General features: G+C 37.4%; 1 protein-coding gene across 1 annotated transcript in view; it reads right to left on the bottom strand.

The window, feature by feature from the left end:
* The window catches only part of LOC134534003 (glutamate receptor ionotropic, NMDA 2B), a 159,723-nt gene that overhangs the window by 82,917 nt on the left and 51,372 nt on the right, over window positions 1-25,434 (bottom strand). Inside the window, exons 3-4 of the mRNA XM_063371892.1 lie at window positions 19,269-19,456; window positions 11,901-12,130 (exon numbers count right to left, since the gene is read on the bottom strand). Of these exons, the coding sequence (XP_063227962.1) occupies window positions 11,901-12,130; window positions 19,269-19,456 (418 nt within the window). The remainder of the gene's footprint in view (window positions 1-11,900; window positions 12,131-19,268; window positions 19,457-25,434) is intronic.

Here is a 25,434-nt window from a genome sequence, read left to right as displayed (position 1 = left end):
GCTTATTAAAAAAAATAGTACTATGTGTATCATATGCAGTAAGCTGTGAATGCCTTGAATTTTATATTTTCTCTCAGCACGCTCGCGTTTCTCCTTGTTCAACCAGCAGCGTAGAGAGCGATGTTGATACATTCCCTGCATTTTTTTTTCAGGTGTACTTATTTTTACACGTATTTAATCTTTATTACCAATAAATACGAAATACACTATTTTTAATGACGAAATATATATTTTTATGTCTTCATAAATTCTTAGCTCCAACCATAGAGGTTAAGCGTTGTTCAGACAGGAAATATGTATAAAGTAATTAATGTCGTTTTTCCTACCCTCACTCTTTAGACTTATAACTCATTAATGAAAAAAGGTTTAGTTGTGATAGTTGTATTTATTAAACCATTTTTGACGTGACAATGTCTAATAAATCGATGAACGCCGGATGCACGTACGAAAAAGTGTCCCGTTACGCACATTGTCCCACTACTATGTGTCCCGTTACGCTCATTGTCTTCCGCGGAAACCAGGCACTCGTTAATACATATTTTCCTTTGTTTATCGGAGGGGCGTTATTATTAATGAATTATAAATAAAATTTCGTGCCCGGGGCCAGAATTGCATATCATTTTGAGCACTGGAAGACATAAAAACGTAAAATATTATCGACGAATTTTAATTTCGGCCCAAACGCACTACGAGCGTCTGGGTTGGAGATTAAAGCCGAAATTCTTTCTTAAACTTACTAATACTTTTTTATTAACTGCAAGGGTATTTTTATTAAATGCTACGTTTAATTTCACGACGAACAAACTTCGTCGTTAAATGTGTAATTGCGAAAAAGCGTAAAACATTTTCGACGATCTTGAAGTTAGCATAAACATGGCGGCATACTAGCAGCCGACAATATATTTTAAATTTCCCGCCTACCACTAGGAGAAATAAACATGGCGGACTACATACGTTTTTAAAACTTCCACAACACAAAACAAAATTTTTGTAAATATATATACAACATCTGAAACTATTATTCCCTATATGGCCTCGTGGCCTCGTGGCCGTACGGTCAGCATCGCTGACTACTAATTCAAAGGTTGACGGATCAAAACCACGCCGCCGCGATACCTCCCATTTTTGTACTTGTAAAAATAAATATGGCGCGCGCGACACTACAAAAGTAATAAACATATTTGAATTAATGAGTGCAAATAAATGTAAATTTATTAATTAAATTGTAGATTTCATTTCACTCCTACTTTGTATCCATACAAAATAGAAATAATTTAATAAAAATGATTCAATTTTATTCAAAAGATATAAAAATTAAAAAAAAATTACTTCCTCAAAGAATAACATATTTTTAACGCCTAAATGGTTTGGTTGCAAAAACCTATTACGGCTCAGTCACAGGCCGAATTGGATATTTCATTTTCTTCTGGATCAATCATTTGATCAATGTTTGGTTATGACGTTGTCACGTTAAACTATCGTCCGTAAACCGACTTTACAGACAACAAATTTTTATGTAAAACTATTAATACTAGCTTGTTTACTCTTTAATGATCTCTACCTAAACAAAACGCTTTCCATGAATAATATCAAATATATTACAAATAGCTATTTGTAACAATATACCTACACATGCACAACTATGTACACAGTGTTCGGAAATGGCAAAGCATAAATCGAATGCGTGGCAGGTAAAGTCAAAACAAGCAAATATTTTTAAAGGAACATATGCCCGGAAACGCAATCCTGAAAAGTTACATCCGCAAACAGTATAGCGAAAATTTGAATTTCCCGCGCATAAGGGCACCGCTCTATTGGCTGAACGGATGCGCGATCATGGCGAAGTACCATTGAAGGCGTTTGTCTCGTTCCAGGTATTTATTTCATTTTTACATTCCACATAGTTTAACTTGTATACATTTGGAAGGCTCGAACTAAAAATAAACTATAAATGTTTAAATGTTGGTTGTTTCTGCTGGTAATGGTTTAAAATTATTTCAGGAAAATTTATTGAATTTTATAAAACCTTATAAAATCAAAAAAATTCTAATGTTTTTAAAAAGCTGGGTACAATTAAATATATATTTTTTAAAATATAATTTAAAACACAGCTCATAGAAGCCAGAAATATTGACTTTAAAACTAAAAAAAAAAAGTCCAGTTTTATCCATATTCACAAAAGGTCCAGTGTTATCCATATTCACAAAAAATAATTAAAGATGCAACTTTGCAAAACTAATTATGCAAATAGTTTACGATGTCTATATATATATACATACATACATACATACATACATACATACATACATACATATATATTTATTTTGTGAAAGTTCAGTCACTTAGAAAGTCGGAAAGTTTAACCGCGTGGTACTTAAATGTACGGTAAAATAATGACCTTGAACTGGATACACGCCCTTAAACGCTGCACGGGAAACAGGCGACAGGCTGGGCGCAGAAGTTTCAGAGTTAGCCACGCGCACTAGCAACCAGCAGTCTAGTGTCAGTCAGTATTCTTTTGTTTTTTATGTGTAACATCTTAGCTCTCGTTATACAGCATTTGGTAGAAGTAATTTTTTGAATGGAATGTAAGTCTCATTGGAGCGGAAGTGTGTAACCACGGTGCTGCCATTTTTGACGGGTGGCGCTAACCGAAGTTCACAAAGCCAAAGGATTTTTTTAGCAATAATTGTTTAATGAATTTCAACCAGACGGGCAGCATTTTAATAAAATTCCTTTTTGAAAATTAAGCCACAAGACAGGGTTTGGAATTTTTGAAAGTTTTTTTTCTCGCTTTTATCTTAACCCTTTCATATTATAGTTTTAAATTTCGGTCTTCAAATGAAATGATTCTTTAGTAGACATAGCTGCTGTGGTAGCGAATTCTAGCGGCGGGTTCGGGTACGTGTGATTCGCGTTCAGAAATGTAGTTGACAACACAATCTGCGTACATTTATCACGCTCGGCATTATTTTAAAGAATTCTACGTAAGTGTCATGTATGAGTTTAGTATTATAAACGTATTTGTAACATAAAAATACATTAAATCGATTGTTTCCTATTTTAGACGTTACACATTACTGGCGAGTAATGAAACACTCGCGCCAATTTTTTTAATTCTTTTTTTTTCCACATAATTTTTTGAATATTCAACAGAGCTCGCGCGTTTCAAAATCGGTGATCTGGTTAGGGCGGGTCCGACGCTAAGTGACGGGCGGAGAGGGTTCGTTATTCGATTGTCGCGCCCGCACGGAGCGATCGGTCGATGTCTGGCCCCTTTGCTCGTATCTCGATGGCTCGCGATGTGTGACGTAGAATCCCTGCCGGGGTGGGGGGGGGGGGAGAGGGGTTCGGGGGTGATTTAAGGGATGCTGTAGAAGGGGTTGAAGAGGGAGGGGGGGTATTAGGGGAAACGAACGCGAGTTGGATGCTGGCAACCTGGCAGATAACGGTTAATTTAATCCACTTGCTTCCCCATCGGAACACACCACACGCGCGCACGCACAGACAAAAGAGTGTTCGCACATATATGAGCTCCGCCTCGCGGCGAACAAAGACCCCCTCCCCCCCCCCCCCCCCCAATCCACCAGGGAATTTTTTTCTCTCTCTCTCATCCCAATAGTAGCTAGTTGAATAATTTCCCTCGAGGCGTGAAGATGCCCCCTCCTGCTCTGATTGGCTGTTAATACACTCGTGTCGCTGGAGTGCACGAATGTTCCGATGCGTTTCTGGGCCATTAATAACTGACTGTTCTGACAGTGTGCATCTTGGGAAGCCTGCTGTGTTCGCTGTACTGTTATGTGTGGTCCCAATAATTTGTGTCGCTGTGTTGTACAATGTCTGTATTCACTGTTTTTTTTTAACTGTCTCGTTAGGCCATTGTGTTCGTCTGTGCTGTGATATTGGTATGGCTTATTACTTACACGAAATTGTCTGTACCGTATTTACATTTATCTTTTGACAAATTTGACAAATTATAAAATCTTCCCCATTAAAATGGGATAAAAATTTCTGATTTTAAATATGGCAGACGAATTTCAAAGTGATGGAAGTTATTTTTAATAAAATTGAACTAGTTAATTTGTTTTATTAATTTTAAAAACGTTACCGTTATAATCGGCGGCCGTAACGAAAATTGTTACGTTCGGGGATTGGGGCACTCGATTCCAAGATGGCGACTAAGGTCAAATATCAAGGTTAAGATCAAGTTTAAAGTCTAAAGTTATTGCCAAGGTCAAAGGTCATTGTCGAGATAAAATCCCAAGGTCAAGGTTAATGTAAAGTACAAAGGTCAAGTTCTATTTTAAAGGTCAAGGTCAAAAGTCTACTTCAAGGCCAAAGGTCAAGGTCAAAGTCATTGTCGTCATCAAATATGTACGCCGTGACATCGGAATGCCATATGGCGACCGTAACGAAAAGTGCAACGGTGGAGACATAATCCAAGATGGCCGCCGAAACGTCACAATCCAAGATGGCGGCTGACAAATAAAAATATGGTTCCTGGACCCTGTGCCACCTTCCCCTTTTATATAATAATACCAAACGTTAACAATATATAGGTAACGAGAATATTTAGAAATAAATATAAATAAAATACACACAACATTTATTTAAAAGTAACAAATACATTAATTAACAATTAGTTAACAAGTGCCAGAACTATAAACGGCACACTACATATGTTCGCATAACTTTCAAAAACATGTTTTCTTTTTAATTTAATATTAATCCAGATGCCGTCAAAACGTTTATCACAAAATATTTAGTAAAAAAAATTATATCAAGTAAATTTCACACTCAATTTTTAAGATTATTGTGATATATTTATGTAAAACCATTAAAAAATAAAATTTTATTTTTATAAATAAACAGAATTCATATATTTTAAGACAATAACATTGAAATCCAGTGTTTTATAAACGGCTTAGCTTAAAATAAAATTATATTATCTTGTCTCTGCTAATGACCATGCTGTCCAAAGATAGTTAACGTGTTTTGGTAAATGCCACCGCAAGTCAAGGCCCGAAACGATAGACGCCTGGAACCCCGCTTCTTGATTATAGGTTAAGTTTAATATACAGGATGTCTCCTTTATCTGTTCGAAGAGTTAATGAGTATAGTTATTACATGGGCAATTCAATGGAGCCAAGTTCATTAGTTCTGATCTAGCGCTCGGCTCTCATAGGTGAAGGTCTGTCGCCAGCTGCTTGTAAACTACCTTCGCTTCCCTTGGCGTTGGTGAAGAATTTCTTATCGCAGCACGGCGGATGAATGCTTAGACACTGCAGTTTCTAATTCCCCGCGCTAAGCGATGACGTCGTGGTGCATGCGCAAAGACTCGCCTCCCCTCCACCCACTTGTCTTCTCCATTGATGACGCCCGCCCTGATTAATGTTGCGTTATCGTGTCGCCGTCATCGCCGCTGTACAACAGACACGGCCTGCGAGTGATTAACTGCCGTTCCCCTGCGCCGATCACCGGTCGGCAACCCGCATCGCGAGCGCGCTTTGCGGTCGCTATAGTTCGTGTCCCACACGGGGGGGATGTGATTTCTTTTGCTGTTTTCGTTCTCGGATCCAACCGAATCGAAAGACCATTTGTAATTCAGGATAGAAATATTGTATCTGAACTTTTAGTTGAAATTAATTGTTAATATTTTACATGAATAAAGTGGATGATCTTCACAAAATTTAACTTTAGAGATCTAGAAAATCTTTACAGCTTTAAAAAAAAAAAAAAAAAGATTATTTATTAAAAGCGATAAACATGCAAAAAATAATATGTTTGGTTTGAGAGAGCCATCTTCCTTTTAAAACGTAATGTCTAATGAAAGCTGTGTAAATCAGTCCCGTGAAATACTCTTGTCTCTTATTTTGTTGTTTATAAAAATGGCTTTCAAGACAACAAATGTCACAATGAGACGTTTCGTCCCGCTTTTATTTGCTTTTTGACTCTGCATATACAATTTTTTATACACTGGTAAAAATAAGTCGTTAAACTTTGGTTAATTTTTTTTGCGTGAATAGCTTTTAAATAATGTTTATGTTTACTCAATTTACAGTTTTATTTTAAATGTTGGTTAAATTGTTTTTTTTTTTTTAGTTTTGGCCACTTTTGTTTTATATCGTTTTTTTCTGGTAATTTACATAACTAACTTCTTTTCATGATGAATACTTTTTTTTTGTCACCAGCTGCACGCTTGTATTGATTTCGGTGAACCGAGAAACAATAACTGTGATAGGCTGTACCGAAAGTGGAATATTCACACAATGTTTTTTAAATTGTGTTTGGCGTGATCGATCGGAGTTGCGCGCGCATCAGCGGACCTGCGGGCAGCGAGCGAACTTGGCGCGAAGTCATGGCCAGAGCAAAACCGCGGGGGGCCGGGGGGGAACACCAATTGCCGAGGCTGATACCTAGTGTTTTGTCCGCCAGATAGCAGCTTTCATGATACATTACCAACACAGCTACATCACCCGTGCTCACTTTATCCTGTTTGCTACATATTTTGTCCTGTGGCATTACTAGAAATACTGCGTATCCCACTCGTTTATACAGGATGTGACATTTTTTGCAATCATTCAAAATTAAATATTTACTAAGCGATTAGTCAGCAAGTAGATAAATTATCATTACAAATTACACACTTTTGAAACATCGAACAATGTTACACTACAAGAAATTTTATCCCCTACAGGACTTTACAATTTATCAATGTTTCAGAACTGTGTATGGTTTTTTTTAACGTCTGCACTATTTATAACATTTAAATTAACCTTCATAAAAAGGTTTTTATAAGAGACTTCATTAATTCTAATTTTTCCACACGTTTATGTATTATGTTTATTTTCGTGATGTAAACATTCGTTAATTGTGGTTATGTACTCAGTTGTCACAGATGTAATGTATACAAAAATTAGAAGTGAACAAGAACCTTTCTCCTCATCCCATAGATAGGATAAGAATGATGTTCTAGGAAGTTAGTTTTTTATTTTTGCTGATCATTTTCAGAATAAGTAACTTTGATTCTTCTTTTTTTTCTGTAAACAGAGTCTCGTTTTCTAATGTGTCACATGAAAGAGACGATATGGCTGGAGCATGTAATGATTCACATTCTATTAAGGGTAGCCTTACAAGCCAGGTGCCATTTTATGAATATATTATGTGTCAATAAACTACTTACGTACTTTTGACCTGAGCCTCCCCTCCCGCCTGAGATTTTATTTTCTGCTAGTTGTAGGCCCAACCAACAAGTAGCGTCACATGCCACGCAAAACCTGGTCTCAGTTTCCACTGTAAGAGTCGCACTTCTTCTATGAGGAGAACGACTATGACTTCCGTACGGGCAGCAAGGACCAGCGACATTACATCTCGAAATTCGAACGCAGGTGTTCCAAAGTGTGAGTGTCGCGTTTTGCTACGAAACAATTCGTTATTTAATGTTTTTTTATGAACTTTAAAGCAAATTTTCACGTCAGTTCTAGTTTGCACAGAAAGCAACAAAACCATGTGGAAACCAGTTTTAAATTAACCGTTCGTAGTACAGCCTTCTACTTGAAAACAAATAAACATGGACTTTTTTTTTATTTTTTTTGGTGTTTTTTTATCTAAGTAAATGAGCCGAGAAAACAGAGAAAAAGGCTTATCTTATGCATATGATTTAATAACAACTGATGTGATGTATGACATGTTAGAATAGAATGTTCTGTAGTTGTAGGCAGGAAAAATTGTTGGAACACGATTTCAAAATTTTCAGGATGTATCAAGCGATTCATTATTATGGTGCGATACTCAGACGCCACCCTCCAGAATTTTTGATGGAATATGTTCCTCGTTATATCTCATTTTACATTGTTAAGGTTTTCTTTTTAAGAAACTCCTTTATAAATGAGCGTGTTCGTTAGCGATGTCTTCATTATCTTTATGTTGTTTTCGCCTTCAAGGAATTTCAACTTATTTTCACTCCAGCTCATGTTTCACTGATGTGAAGTATTGTCTATTCCACAAGATTTTACCGACATTTACCTTGTTCCAGTGTAACAATTTTTTTTTGTAAAAATATTATTTTTTTTTATTTCTTTGTTACACTTCCAGCTCTTTTCATATTTAAACGTTTGACGTGCCTCGGTTATTTTTATATTGTTAAACTAAACGTTATTCTAAACTTTATTAAAAATGCATACGGTTTATCATACAGTACGTTTTATATTTTCAGTGGTTGTACAAAAATAAAACTGTTTTTGGGTCTAGAATCATGAGATGTATGAGCGTTTTATAAACAGTGTCACATAAAAGACAGTAATATAAAAATTCCCGTGTGTAGAGCACCACGAAGACTGAGTACTTGGATCGCTAGCATCTCGCCACAAAGATCTCGGCTGTAATTCCAGTGGATGTTACTGTGGGTCAGTGGGTTTGTCGCAGGGTATTTCAATTCCCCTCGATCTGCCCCACTTTTGCATTCCGAAGCTGCTACAGTTCCTCGTTGCACTACTCATAACTACAATTGTGATCTTGATTTACAAGTATTTACATAAAATCACACTGAAATTTAATTTTGCAAACGCATTTTTTTCTGTGCCTATACTTGCCCTAATTCTAATATTTTCATTAAAAATAATATATGCAATGAACAATATTAATAAAGTTTTATGTTTTTAAAATGTTGTAATATCTTTATGGGCCTATACGTTTGTAGCATGTAGAATACTTACTATAAACTAATTAGGGAGTGTTAAAATACATAATTAAATATTTTGAAAATAAGCATTTCGAACTATATTAAAGCCCTTACAGAGAGCAACTGTCTGGTGACAGTAGTCAGTGAGTCAGCAAGGGCTGAGTGTAGATGCAAGGGTAGACATGCGCTCTAAAAGCCCGAGTCACAAGGGAGTTTATCATGATGCTGTAAACCAATTACTTACACATTTATTTGAATAGTTAAACGAATTTAGTTTACAAACATAATTTTGGTTGCAGATATGTATAAAACTTTATTAGTTATTTTTCAGTTAAAATTTAGCTTTCTTAATTAACTGAGGTAGTTTTTTTACGAAGTAGAACAGAACGGGCTCAAATTGTAAACGACGGTGGACGAAAAGTTTTCCTGTCCAGCCCTGAAGTCCCCTAGCATCCTGTGGGTGTTTCGAGCAGTTTTCTTCGTGGAGGAAAGACGGGGTTTCCCAGGCTATGTGACTCCCGCAACTTCCTCTCTCACCCCCTCACCACTAGTCACCCCTTGCGGGCAAGAACTTTCGAGTGCCCTGCGTCGGCGGCGACCGCGGATTACACGGTGCGCACGTTGATGCGAGGCGACAGCCTATCACAGCCGTCGGTCGGAGGAAGGCTTCCTGTGATTGGACCTCTGCACTCTCGGAGCTAAGGACGGGGGTTCGGAGTTATCGCTTGTTTACTCCTACAACGGATTGATTTAAATTTTTCTGCTGAAAAAAGGGTGTTTTTTTTTTCTTTACATTTCTCTTCATTACGATTCATTCACAATTCGTATTCTTTCCTAAACTATATAGTCCTACAGAAAAAAATGTTTGTGCGTTATAAATTAAACTTCACACTTCAATAATCCACATGAACGATAAAACTAAACAGTTAATTATACAACGGGTGGGTGGTTTACACTGGATGTAAACAATCTTAGCAAACATGGCGACGTAAAAACTGCAAAGAGTCTACAGTTCACTGACTCTGTACTTCTTTATCTTTGGTTGTTTCACGGCCTCCCACCCGTTCTTTGTCATCGAGCATCGCACTTTTCATTCCTATCTGATTAGTCATTATCTTGAATCACTATTACGGCTGTACACAGATCTTATAAACTATAATAAAATATTTTTAAAAACTTTAAGTAGCAAACAAAAATAAAAATGGTGAACATGTATTAATTTAAAGTGCATTGCAGTCATGTATAATACAACTTAGTTATTTATAGCCGATAACCGTTGTATGATAAAAAAAAAAGGTATCTATGATTCTAAGTTTCCTTTAAAAGACTAATAAAAACTAACGTTCCAAGGATCAATGGGATGAAACCGTCGCAGACAAAATTCGTTTAAATAGGTACCTTCCAGTTAAACACGATACAAGTATATTACCAATCTGGATTTGATTGTTTTTAAAGAGCTTTCAAATATCTTTAAAACATACATGCTTGATTAAAAAAATTAATTTTTACAAACAAATTTTGGCAAATAAATAAAAATAGAATGCAAAATTTTCTTAACAGTGATTGAACCATTACAACTTGATTTTTAAGGAACAACAATTCAAATGATCAACTATGACAATGGAAATTACGTCCTGCAGATGGCGTCCTTGTCTACGTAAACATGCTTATAATCTGTGGTTTAGGTCCCACATTGATCGCTGCGACATCTCAGATGGGATGCCACGAAATTCTTCTCAATTCTTTGTTTCAATTCAGCCAGTATCCTTGGCCGAGTCGTGTAGACCCGACTCTTGACGTAGCACACAAGGAAAAAAAATCACAAACCGATTAATAAAATTTATAATTTGAATTGTTGTTCCTTAAAAGGCAAGTTGTAATTGCTCAGTGACTGAATAAAATTTTGTGTTTATGCATGTATTCTATTCGTTTTAGTTTGCCAAAAGTTCCCGTTTTCTGTGTCACATTATATTTATGAGGAAGGCTGGCTGGGCTATGGGTCACCAGGTAAGCCACGCATAGCAATGCAATGCTGAGGGCTGACAACTTATTTATTACCGTCTTTGAATGATACTTGAAATGGCGAACTTTAATTTAAATGATTTTCATGGATATACGCAAAATGGTTGTTTTTTACGTGACAACGGCTAATAAATCGATGAACGCCGGCTGCACGCACGAAAAAGTGTCCAGTTACGCACATTGTTCCGTTACGCTGTATCCCGTTACGCACATTGTTCCGTTAAAATGTGTCCCGTTACGCTCATTGTGCGCTTGCGCCGCATCTATCTCTCTTCCACACGATTGTCCTATGCGTCCGAGGAGAAGAAAGACAGCGGCAGCACACAACTTACATCTACACGTGAACTGTTTCGTCGACTGTTTATAAAGTGAAGTGAAAAGATAATATGGTTTTCATTGCTTATTACAACAACAATGTCGGCAATAAAGGTTAATTATTCTTGCATTTTAAAAATCTGATTACTAGTATAATTTCAAGTATTTATTATTTTATTATTAAAAAAAGTAGCATCTGTCGGCGAGTGCAGTAATAATAGGTTATGTGAGATATTTGATTACAGATTATTTATATGAAAACTTGTTCATAATTATATTTAAACGAAAAGTTACTGTGGTTTTCATTGCTTATTACAACAACAATTTCGGCAATAAAAGTTACTGTGGTTTTCATTGCTTATTACAACAACAATTTCGGCAATAAAGGTTAATTATTCTTGCATTTTGAAAATCTGATTACTAGTATAATTTTAAGTATTTATTCTTTTATTATTAAAAAAAGTAGCATCTTTCGGCGAGTGCAGTAATAATATATTATGTTACAATTGACTAAAAAATTATGGTATTTCATAATAATTGATGATAGATATTTGATTAAAGATTATTTATATGAAAACTTGTTCATAATTATATTTAAACTTAAAAACTAAACGCCAATTTTTAAAATTAATTACAAGTCATCTACACGTGAACTGTTTCGTCAACTGTTTATAAAGTGAAAGGAAAAGTTAATGTGGTTTTCATTGCTTATTACAACAACAATTACGGCAAATAAACACGAAGCAACGCAAAACACAATCCGTCTGATATAATATAGTGAAATGTGATGTGGTTAGTCTTGACGACCGATATTTTTCATGTTTGTTATGATGACTTTGCACGGCGATGACTGAAGGGTTTGGGCAAGAGGGGAGTGACTCACCCAGCATGCCGACGGGGAACTGGCTGTGCGGCTGCAGATCGCCGATCACGCTCTGCGTCACCACCCACACGTAGTTCTCGCCGGTGATCTTGAAGCGGTCGCGCGCCGACGTCAGGATGCTGACCGCCTCCTCCTTGGTCGAGTACAGCAGCATGACGCGCGACTCCGAGTTCACCAGCTCCTGCAGGTCCAGCGGCGACGTCACCAGCACCGCGTTCAGGATCGTGAACCTGCGCCCGTCACGCGCTCTCGATCGTGCACGTCGCACTCTCGATCGTGCACGTCACACACTCATTCATGCATGCCACACTCGATCATGAACGTCACATACTCTCGTTCCCGCATGTCACATTATCGTTAGTACACGTCACACTATCGTTAGTACACGTCACACTGTCGTTTGTGAACGTCGCACTCTCGATCGTGCACGTCACACACTCACTCATGCACGTCACATGCTCTCGTTCCCGCATGTCACATTATCGTTAGTACACGTCACATTACCGTTTGTGCACGTTACACTCTCGTTCGTGCACGTCACACTTTCGTTCGTGCGCGTCACACTCAATCATGCACGTCACATACTCTCGTTCCCGCATGTCACGTTATCGTTAGTACACGTCACATTTTCGTTTGTGCACGTCACACTCTCGTTCGTGCACGTCACACTTTCGTTCGTGCACGTCACACTCAATCATGCACGTCACATACTCTCGTTCCCGCATGTCACATTATCGTTAGTACACGTCACATTTTCGTTCGTGCACGTCGCACTCTCGTTCGTGCACGTCACACTTTAGTTCGTGCACGTCACACACTCATTCATGCATGCCACACTCACTCATGCACTTCACACACTCATTCATGCATTCCACACTCAATCATGCACGTCACACACTTTCGTTCCCGCATGTCACATTATCGTTATAGTACACGTCACATTATCGTTTGTGCACGTCACAGTCTCGTTCAGTTCACGCCACACCATGTCTCAGTCCTTGCCTCAACATATATTTCTCTATTGAGAAGGTAATTAGGATTTTATTTTCCTAGTTACTCATGTAGATCTACGTTTTAATCGTTTTTAATTTTTATTTGTAATAAATCAATCCATGTCTGTCATTTGAATATCAATATATTGAATTACTTTTAACATCTGGAGTTAATAATGTTTACCGTAATGTTGTGTGATTATTCTAAATTATATATTTACTAAGAATTACCCACCTATACAGATGTTTTATATTAAAAACACAATCTAGTTTTAAAAGAATTTTTTCTTTAAATTCCTGTAAAATATAATTTATTCATAAAAAATTATATATTAATGCAAACAAAAATTATAAGTAGAGAGAAATTTTATGCTTTATGTTGTCTGACTCAGTACTGTTTGTCTATTTTTGTGGAAAATAATTGTTTTCAAAATGTGACTGAGAACGACAAGTATTGAGCATATACTATGCGTGGAAGCACCGAAAAATAACCAATATAAGAAGTTATTACAAATTAACTCTTTTATAAAATTATATTACATTTGCAAGCCTGATTTTTTTATAAATAGCAGATTATGCGTGTCATGCATTTGACGACCAAATTTCGCAACAAAATCCAAATACAGTATCCTATATGCGTTAATGAACTGAAAATCAGTAGGCTACACGCAAATGTAGTAGCTTAACGTGACGAGTTGAGCCTCGCTGTCATGAATGACATGAATGAATGGAGACGTTGAGCTATTATGAGATCAAAATTAAACTACAATAACGGTGTGGATGGATGAGAGAAACGGGAGTGCTCCGAAGGAAAAAAAAAAACTCATCAGTTTATGGCGAAAGCCTGCCGAGATTTATGTATTGCGAGGAAACATGCCGCAGATAATCTAACCTGGATCGCCTGTGGAAGGAGGCGGCTGGCGTGACCACTCAGACCAATCAACGGCTAGCTCGCTCGAGCACTCCCCCTACCGCCGCGGTTCGCTAAACACTCGAGAGATCTCCCGATGCCCAATCACAAGATTTCAGTTACAGCGGATGTGTCTCGTCTGACCAAAATTAATTCGTCAAAATGTCTCATGTTTCCTCCAACCCCCCCTCCCCCCCCCCCCCCCCCCCGCGGAAGAACATGGTGGTTTTTGTGCAGGCATGTTGTGATATCAGTTTGCTTCGATCTGCCGGCGAAGATGGAACCCACAGACGCTGCGTATTTCCTTGAATATCTGATTTAATAATGAGTAGTAAAAAAAAACAACCGAATATGTTAAAAAGGTTTCTGGCTACAAGAGTTATACATTATAGTAAAAATTTCTCATTGAAAATATTTTCAATCAACAAAAAAAAATTTATAGTATCTCAGAATGACAGCTACAACGTCTAACATGTACTCGCATATGCCACATACACTTATTTCCGAATACAAGGCTAATTAATTGTTCTACGTTCATTGTTATGACCTCTTGATAACCTATGACAAGCACATGGACGTCACAACTAAATGCGACGTGCTTATGAAGGAAGTTTATGATTGTTTTGTTCTCCATCCCTTGTTTTTTCAACCACTTGCAGCTATGGTTGGTCGTATCAAAAATTAATTCGGACAAAAGATTTTGGTATTACTCCTGCGAGTTATAATACTTAAAAACGGATGTGATATTTCCCCCATTATGGGAGTTACAGCGTTTTTTATTTCTGTTTTACAAAAACCTTCCCCATTTCTAGCCCTTTTGGTCGGATATTGCCAATTAACGAACTTGGCCGATATTTTCCACTAATATATTTTGGATATCAGTTTGAAAGTAATTTGTGAAAATTTTTGGCAGTTATCTTGTCCAAAAAGTTATGATATATATATATATATATGAACTTTATGTTGACGATGGTTTTGGGGTTTATGGACCATTAACATTTTCTGGAAGTCGCACCATGGTAACGGTTACAATAGGTAGTATTTCTTTTATATCTACCTTAAAAAGGAATGCTTGAATTTAAAAGTGACTGGTTGTTTCATATAACTAAATTCATAGGCATTTGGTTTTTTTTATCGATTTTTAGGAATGGCAATAGCTGAAATAAAACTGTCGAATGATGCTTTTATAGTGTTTGAAAATCTTTTTCTTTAAATTTTTAGTCTAAACGATTTAAATTTATTAAATATATTTAACGACAAAAAATTGTGTGCGTATAAAAATTATTGACAAATAAGGGCGGTTTTTGGTTTCTTTCTCTCCTCCTGAAGTCAGAACTGAGATTGATGTATATTTATTATAAGTAAAGATATTTTAAAAATTAATTAAACAGTTTTTATTACAATTTTAACTTTTCCCGATGTGCGTCAACAGGAACTTTTATTAAATCTGTATCCCGTTTTCTGCTTCCAACCACTCAGTTTGGATATCGTCTGCCTAGCCAGTCAAAGGTAAATACATCAGATTTCTGGGCGGGTCGGTTCTGGTCACTCATGGAACATTTGGAGTCTGAGGTCAATACCAGGTGTCGTGTCGCTCTTTCAACCCCATGCTGCGGAAGGCAACGTTTTTTCATTGTAGATTCGTCTCGCCCAGACCAATTACCCCAATCATACCACAGATATCGATCACCCTATGGTAATTGCTGATGTTTCCAACTAGACTCCAGGCCACTCAATGATCCACTCCATGATCACTATCGTCATCGACTTAAAGACCACCATCATCATCATTTTAACGTGTTAACACTATACATCATTATGAACACCAATTAAATCTTAAAAAAAGCTTCGTAAAAGATCTACCTGATTTTGTTTTCATTTACGCATTAACTAGTCACAGTAAAGTCTCAAAGTCAATGAAACTGTTTAAAAAAATATTTTAAATCAACAATAATATTATTTGATTTAATGGTAACCTTGCAATTTTAAATGAAAAATTTAACAAAAAAAAATCTAGCATGTCACTTGACTCGCATTGCTGGAGACTTTGGGTTTAAATTACTATCCGGTGATCCTGGTATCAGTTTATTTCCAGGGTTTCCAAGAAAATCTCGGATGGTTCCTCACAATAGACCATGGCTCATTCCTTCCCGTATGTCCTGTAATGTGAATTTGTGTGTTACCGTCTCCATGTACCTAGATTATACACAACCCCAAATAAGATTTTTTTAATTTTCTATTTTTCTTTAACTTTATGTGTTATAGTGAAGAAAAATAAGAATGCTAAAACATAATATATAATTGCTCACCTTGATTTAATTTTATTTATTGTGTATTGCATTTATCTTTTTAAATTATTATTTGCAGCTGCATTCTCTGAATTCGTCCCATATGTGGTGGTAGTTAGTATAATAGTTTTGCTGCAACTCATTCACTGTCATGCGTAAATATGTTCAACATTTATGGCTTTATTATGTAGTAAAAGTTAACAGCCTGATATTAAACGTTTCTACCCTAAAGCCACTTCTTCTTTAAATAAATTTAATTACTTTGTTTTTAGTTTTGGAAACATCAATTAGGGGTAACAGCGCGCTTGTAAGAACGTGTTGTTTTAAAAAATATTTGAATTTTACTCAAGAATTAAAAAAAAAAAAAAAAAAAACAATTCAACGCTACTCCCAGCTGGGTGACAAAATTGTGTTCACTACCTCGGGTTCAAAGTGCGCCACTCTGCTGGGAAAAGGGGTTAAAATGCGTTCGGAAACGTAAAGCACGTAGCGTGAGACATCTTCAAACGAAGGCCGTCCAGTTTGACAATGACGAGTACGGATGCTTCATCTTATTGGAGCTTTAAAGCTATAAAATAACGATGTATATATTTTTTTTTTTTCGTGAGGCCGGCAATTGGAATAACTTTTTTTCTCACCCTTCTCACGTACCTTCAAAGAAAAAAATATATATATGAGAGACAATTCTCTTAGGGATGCCTTCATCTGGCTGAAAGGTTTGGCGTCGTTTTCGGCATTGAACGTTATCGTTCCGTTATCCTCCCCCAAGAGGGAATCGACCGTATTTATAGCCCCAAAGCCACACGCCTCACCTCCCGGGAGACCGATGAAGAAACACCTGGCGGAGCCGTGTTTATGGCTTTCACGCGGCAGCTGGCGCGCCGGGCGAGATACGAGGCGAAAAGCGGGCAGTTTCTTCTGACCGGGTGCGACACAAATTTGAGGATTTGATGATCCTCTTCAAGTAAACATAGAGGAACAGCAGATAATCCATCATGCTTTAGACATTTTCCATGCCATAACAAATTTATTTCCTTTACTACGAAAAGGGCAGTTTCCTTGATTAGTTTATCCTGGATAAATTGAAGTGTTTGGCTGTGATTACAAACCAAATCATTTTTTTTTAACCTTTTATGATTGTTCATGAATAGTTTATTCCTTAAATAAGTGTTTCAAAAACTTTAACAGACGATATACCATGAACTGAGAACATGTATTATTGTTGTACCTGTAAAATTTAGAATATTAACTGTTTGCATGAAGCCTTAGTTCTAATACCATTTTTTTGTAGAATTCTGGACACTAAAGTTTTTCAGTTTTCCTACCAAATTAGTATTTTGTACATTAATATGTGAAGGAAAGAAACAGTTTTACGTTTCAGTAAAGTTAGTTCAAAATCTTCACTCTGAAAAAATTAGCTTGGTGGAATTTTATTGTTTGCATTATAATAAGCTCATTTAAAACAGTTTTTTTCACTGGTATTGGTTAAAAAAGTTGTATAATAGTTGTTTTCATGAAGAAGGGCGTGGATTCTTCTAGAGGCTCACGGTCAATCTAAACTTGCTTCATCACAAACTGCTTACTGCTCTGATTAGAGGGAATATAATTAGAGAGAGTTTACTGTTTATTACTGCGTTCGACTGTCACAAAGTTTTTATGTAGAACTTGAAGCTATCCTTGCTCGTACAAAGTCACTCTGTACTCTCATCAACTCAAATAAGACGTTCAGTAAAGTGAATGGAATTTTCCTGTTCTAAAGACAAAATGACAACCCTGTTTGGTGAACTGAGTATACATATATAATCCTTTTCTTTTATCTATTTCGCCAGCTGAATTCTACCATTTCTTTTCAAACTCAATAAGAGGAGGAAAGAGAAGAATGTAATTCGGTAGAACCGTTTCACTGTCTTTGTATGTGTACGCAATATCACGGAGAATTCCCACGGACATGAATGCATACTGTCCAATAAGGTGGTCCTTTCAAAAGACAAAGTGAAAACGTCGGCTTTATGAAAATGGACGTTCGTTCAGCTTAAAAACATGCATGGAAAAGCTGCGCAATCACCACGAAATATATATCGAACTACAATGTGAGGCAATTAATGACTACAAATTTGAATGTTGCGGGTGATAGATTAAAATAAATTAGTTATGAAAATCGTCAAAGCGCAATCGTTTTGAGGAATGAACTTAATTGTTGTAGCCAGCACTTAAAATATAGAGACATGGTGTACCCTACCTGCTTTTATTATGTAATTATTTTACTTTTTAAATTAGGTAATTCGCCAGCTTTTTTTATTGAAAGATAATAGGCCAAAATAAAAGGATAAAATATGAGCTAAAGTAAACAACACTTTTTACGCCTTCAATACCGGATACAACTGGTTCAAGTCCAAAAGAAGTTTGGGTGAGTTGAAGTGAATGGGATATTTAATGCCTTCTTGAAGCAAGGAAGACTGGTCCAGAGTCAGAAAGAGCTCAGAAGAGTTAGGGAAATGGGCACGTTTGAATCCTTCTTGACCCAAATATAACACTAGGCCAGAGGCGAGTTGGCCCAAAGATAGTACTTGGCCAGAGGTGAGTTGGTCCAAAGATAGTACTTGGCCAGAGATGAGTTGACCCAAAGATAGTAATTGGCCAGAGATGAGTTGGCCCAAAGATAGTACTTGGCCAGAGGCGAGTTGGCCCAAAGATAATACTTGTCCAGAGGTGAGTTGGCCCAAAGATAGCACTTGGCCAGAGGTGAGTTGGTCCAAAGATAGTACTTGGCCAGAGATGAGTTGACCCAAAGATAGTAATTGGCCAGAGATGAGTTGGCCCAAAGATAGTACTTGGCCAGAGGTGAGATGGCCCAAATATAGTAATTGGCCAGAGATGAGTTGGCCCAAAGATAGTACTTGGCCAGAGGTGAGTTGGTCCAAAGATAGTACTTGGCCAGAGATGAGTTGGCCCAAAGATAGTAATTGGCCAGAGATGAGTTGGCCCAAAGATAGTACTTGGCCAGAGGCGAGTTGGCCCAAAGATAATACTTGTCCAGAGGTGAGTTGGCCCAAAGATAGCACTTGGCCAGAGGCGAGTTGGCCCAAAGATAGCACTTGGCCAGAGGTGAGTTGGCCCAAAGATAGCACTTGGCCAGAGGCCAAAAGCGCTCAGGCGAGTTGAGGTGAACGGCACTCACTTGAAGCGATCCTGCACCTCGGTGACTCGCTCGCGCACCGCCTGGATGAAGTCGTCGTGGCCGGCGATCTGGCTGGTGACGACGGAGAACTGGTGCCACTTGTAGCGCTCCAAGATGCTGAGCATGGCGGCCGTCTGGTGCTCCAAGGAGGGCGCCAGCTGCAGCTGCAGGCTCGACTGCGACGCCCTCTGCGGACAAGCACGCAACACAGCTGCACTCTGCTGCACAACCGCAACACATCACAACATACAAACATATGCATTATATAATTCATTTAAATTTCTCTAATTTTTTCCCCTGAACTATTTGGCTGATGGTTACAGGTTTCCAATGAGACGGCTGCTAATAAGGAATTAAAAGCAGGTGAAATAAAAGTTGTACATAATATTTTTATTCTATGAATTTATTAAGAATATTTTTAATTCTCAATATGGCTGTCAAGAAAGTCAACCAGATGGTTGGCAAAGTAATATCTTACAATCAAGTGACACACTAGTGCATTCTAGCAAATGAAACTGCACGGAGTCACAGTGCAATCGCGTGCGAACCAGTTTGGTAGGATCCCACTCCAAGGTATAATAACCCGGAAACGCCCGAATATGATGGAAGTACCTTGAGAGGCAAGCCTTAAGCCTTAAGCCACAAGCCTCAAAACATTGACCCAGAATACATATATAATGGTCGTATCTGATGCTGTAGCTCGTGAGACGAGAATCATGTTTGAAAGCTTCGTAGTCAGGATTATGGGTACTTGTAATAATTGGTCTTGTAGTGGACATAAGGCTCACAGAGTACATATATGTTAGGCTTAATGGTGGCTAGTGACATAAATACCTAGTCGGACGGTTGCTTTGTATAGACATATTTCGTAATGATAATTATTTGTACGTTCATATAAAAGGTAATAGAACAATGAGCTGGAAATCCACATTTGTGACCTTATCTTTCATTGAATCATGGATCTCCACTCTTAATGCATTTTAATTAATGAAGGCAAATTGTCAAAATGTAGTGTTTTTCACTGTCAAGGATTTAATCAAGTGATGATCATATGGTCCATCACCTCCAAACTGCGAAAGGAAAGCGACGGAAACCACCTTAGGATTACATTGATACGGAGGGTCACCTTGCTCGGACACGAGTATTAGGGAATCATCATCATCATATAGAGAGAGATAAGCCATAAGTGTCTCCAAATACCATAAGAATGTCCTGTACTATATAAAAATGTTAGTTTGCGATCAAACCAACTGAAATTTCTTACTCGGCGAGAGAAAACAACATGATTATGCGACGACAGGTAACAAAGTGTGAAGATGCTTCTTTATTTATCTCAAGAGTAATACAAATACAGAAATGTGACTAATTTGTTTTTACTCAGAAATTTAAACTACTGATATAAAGGGAATCGGAGTAGATTATCTCCCCTAAAATAAGATGTAGAAAGAATGATTTCGTCTTATTTTTAATGTAGAGCGTGCAAAATTTAATCAATAATTATCAAAACTCCGCTTTAAATGGCAAGAGAGGAGTATGAGGGTAAAAAAAGCTTAAGTCCAAAGCCTACCTAGTGTAAAATAACCAACTAACGTACTGACGAATTAAAAGATGTTATAATAACAAGATTACAAAAAAAATAGTAATAAAATTCTAAGTTATATAAAAAGTAAATAAAGTATTTTACAGAGGTGGGAAACGGTCCTAGAACCTTACGGGCTTCTAATACATGTTCGTTAATATTGTGATCAAATAATTTAAAGCTGTTCCTAATACATTTTTAAAGGACACTTCAGACTAGAAAAAAACCTTGAAAAGTGAATCTTAAATGAAGTTAGCCCTCTTCTGTTGACCTATCGAATAGATCCTTGGAGTAAAACTTAGATATTTTAAGAAGGCAATTACACTTGCGTGTAAAACTGTATGCTTTTAGATTCGAATCGCGAGATTCATTTTCGCATACTTGTTCCCCTCTTGCTCCCCGCCTAGGAACGAGAGAGAGAGAGAGAGAGAGACGAACGCAAGTCGATAGCCGGGACGAAAAAAATAAATAAATAAATAAAATAAAAGGGAGTATTTCTCGAAGATGTTTTCCCTCACTCGATTTCGATATCCGTTTCCGGCTCGAGGTAGCCGGGGCTCTCACGTATGCACCGGAGGTGAAGATGCCTCCTGTGTTCGGCCGCTTAAGAAAAGGCCTGGAGAGGGAAATTGAGAGTTGGGGGGGGGGGGGGAAAGAGAGAAATAAAATACCAAAAAAATATATATATGCAGTTGGAGTGATACCGCTCGCCTGGCGTGCGCCGTGGACTCGCGAGAGCGCCGTCGACCGACCCCCTCGCGAGAATGCAACCCTGGGGTTGGGAGGGGGTGTGGGTGAGGGGTTTGCGGAGAGGAACAGGAGGGTCGCTCCTGGTCGATACCCCGCGCTTCGCCAGTCGATCTCTCTCCTGCCTTCGCGGGTGGCTGCCCTGTCTCCCGCCGCCTCTGGCATCCTTGGAGCCTGCGCTGCTCCGTTTACCCTTCCTCCCTGGATCCGTGATCAACGAGCATTCCTTCCTCTTCAAGTGGACCTATTGCAGCTGCTACCGTGGGTTTTTCGTCCCATGGTCTATTGACCCCAAAACCATCTACTCGAACGTTTATATATATATAATATTTTTATATACACGATAACTGCCGTAATTTTGCACGAATCACTTCCAAACTGTTAAGCAGACTATTTCTTTAAAAGGCCAAAATCATACCAAACGGGTAGAAATGGAGAAGGTTTTTTTTTGAAAAAACAGAAAAACCGCTGTAACTCGCATCATATGATGAACATCTCATCCGTTTGAAAGTACTATAACTTTTAGAAGTAATACTAACATTTTTTGTGTAAATAAATATTTGATGCGACCGCCCATAACTGCAAAGAGTGGAAAATGATTCGTTGTAAAAAAATCTAAATAATGTCTTAAAACTTTGGCTGAAATTTTTTTTATTGAAATAACTATTTTCGTAAAAAAAGGTTTTGAAATTAAAAATAATTCTAATCTTTCTTACTGTCAAAATATAATTTATCCTAAACGATCTGAATATTATTTTAATTCTTTGTCCAAAGCAAATTTTTACACGACTACGCATTTTTGCAAGGGATGAAAAATAGTGTTTAAAGGTCAAAACGTTAATAACTATTTTAGTATGCATAATATCAAATTCATCCTTAGCTATTATTTGCTGGATGCATTGAGTTAAAAACTTTGGGAACATTTTAGCTGGATGCAATAAGAGAAAATGTTTAATCGATCTTTTTTTTTTAATATTGGAGATCAAATAGGATGTCATGCACATTAAGTTCCCAAAATTTTTCGGAAGTTTCCAGAACATTTCTAGAAGAAATAGGGATTTAGAATACTACCTACGCTTGTAGGCTGTGACGAAATGGATGTATTTTTTTTGGCTTACGCTTGATGTTCAGTTCATTTTTTCTGTCCCTCTTTATTAAAAATCTGTTTCTCCTTTTTCTTACGTTTTATTTTTGTTACTTGTAAACGTTGCTGTTCAGATAACACTAACAGAACCAGTGGCTTACTGAAAGATAAAAAAAATATTTAATTTAAACGATTAAAATTATTGATATGTTGTAATTTCTAAGTATGGTTTATCTTACATTAATTATTCCTTGTAAAATTGTTATAACAAGTAAAAAAAATCAACTGGATGCAGTAAACTAAAACAAATTCCTAAATTAAAACCAAACCCGAGTGAAGTGACGTGACGGCAAATGGTCCAACTCTGCATCCGGGTTCGACCATCCCTACATCCGGACAAAAACTTATTGATTATAAACGATTTTTTTCCGATTACAAAGATCTACTTGTCAAAGAGAGGTGAACCCAAAAAATAACTTTATACCAACTCTTCTTGAGTCAATATACATTTGATACAAGTTACGAACATCTCTATCATTATTTAAGAGAAACCGTGGTGCTTGTATCACCTCTATCAACTTTATGTTCTTAAATAATTTACTTTCTCTAATATATACGTCCAAACGCTTGGTTTAATTAATACGTTAAATGGAATGAGTTGGAAAAATATGGTCATTAGATATTAAATATATGTGCTTCCACAAATAATTTCTAAAATGTTAGTGTAGTGACAGCTCTTTGCAGCCGGGTTGTATTTTTCCTCTCCTTGTGTTGGTCGATTCTTCGTCGTGTGCTATTTTTTTTTCCAAAGATACAAGGTCAGAGGTCACGAACCCACTTTCCCCCAACCCGTTACACCCGCTAACTGAAAATCGTTACCACTTAACCGCTTGATCGTAGAGCTGATAATTGCGGCAGAGCATACACGCAGCTGCGCAGTAACAAATTTTAAGCGGGTGCAACATTGAAAGAAATTTTCACAGAAAAATAAATCAGAAATAGTGTGCAATATTGTAAGCAGTCAAAACATTTTTAAAGCAAATTAAATCGCTCAACACTTGTCGCGTCCGAAAGGTATAAGCGAGTGTGTAATTTAGTGTTCAGCCATTCGTAGAAATGAATGTGGTTTTAGAGGACTTAAAGGCGATGAGATGAAACTGTGTGGTTATTAAAAAAATTTAAATGTTATCTAAATATAAAAAATTGAACGTAATTCCAACCATAATATGAAGCAGCTGTTAACATATCTTTTAAAATTAAAAAAAAATTTGTAATTAATTTAATACTTTTTCTTATTGGCACGTAACAGAGGATTTTAAAACATCACTTTTTCAATTGATTATGTATTAATTATACTTTATATATAATTTTGTGAAAGTTTTTTTTTTTTCAAAATGTCAATAAGTTAAACACTATTTAACGTAAAATTACGATAAAGTTGGTGATTTTAAAGTCGAGTGATCATTAAGTTACACACGTTTCTAAGGAATAGAATATCTCAGTATACTTCGTTTTAGTTTCGAAAATTCGAAAGAACCGCGACGAGATGACCCTACGCGGAAGCGAGTACAAGAGGTTTCACAAATCGGTTGCGCATGTAGGCGTGCGCATGCACGTAAAACGCGAATACCCGTTTGAGCACCCCGAACTGATACATAGGTGTGCTGTGTCTGAAGCATTTTGTCCTCTGCCTCTCATAGAAGTGTGCCCTTCTTCAAACGAGGAAGTAATTTGATTGCTACGTGATGAGGAAGTGCAACTTACATCCTGGTGTTTTTTTTTAATCTTTTATCAGTTCGTTCCATTTATAAGTTTTTCCTTCCATTTTCGTTATATTTCTTACATCCGCACTCTAGTTCTCATTCTTCGTACTTCAAAACAATATACAGTTATCTACAGAGAAGACGTTTGTGCAGTTCTTACGTGGCACGGTTATGCACAGAGACTTAAGATGTGGAGGGAGAAAGGAACTAATGGACGCCATATTATTTTTTATGACGTAACAATTTCACATCGTTGAGTACCTAGTAAATTGTATTTTTTTAAGACACAATTCTCACAATTATATAATATTGTCAAGCCCAAAAAACATCGCGGAAATTGTGCCTGACCACATCTGGTGATGGTTAGTGGGTATGAATTATAATCTCAGTCGTTAAACACGTTAACTTACACAAAATGCCGTCATTGTGATCTGTTTAAACGATGCAAAAACTAAACTTCAGCCAATGTTTTTGGAACGTCTGACGAACACGGCGTAGACCACGAGCTGAAAAAAAAAACACGAATAGCCCAGTTATTATGTTATCATGCACACGTTGTCACCCAGTTAAGATTTTTTTTTTTTTTGCCATACAATGGCTGACCAGGTGACTTTGACTTGGGGACTGATGTCTCCGTGATTTCCTCGGGGAAATCCCGGTTACGATTCCACAAGTATTTTTTTTTTCGGAACGCGTCCTCCAGGGGGGTACGCGCAGCACCCACCCACTCGAGCCATTAGGGTTGATTGCGCGAAGGGAGGGGACCGGTAAAGACGGCGAAGAAAGGAGAAGGGAGGGTATTCTCGCCCGCAAACAAGGCGACGGCCTCTAATTATCTGAGAGACAGGAGCAAACAGTCCCCCACCCTTTCACCCCTTTAGAGATCGATGTGGCTGCCGCCGCGATCTGTTTACGACTTCCCCCCCCCCCCTCCCTTTCCAAAACACAGCTCGCCCGAGCAGGATCGCTTCTGTGCCCTCGACGGCGCACTGG

The sequence above is a fragment of the Bacillus rossius genome, chromosome 7 (assembly GCF_032445375.1).
Source record: "Bacillus rossius redtenbacheri isolate Brsri chromosome 7, Brsri_v3, whole genome shotgun sequence".
Taxonomy (NCBI): Eukaryota; Metazoa; Arthropoda; class Insecta; order Phasmatodea; family Bacillidae; genus Bacillus; species Bacillus rossius.
The sequence above is the reverse complement of the archived record's forward strand: the minus strand, read 5'-3'. Positions and strand labels throughout refer to the sequence as shown.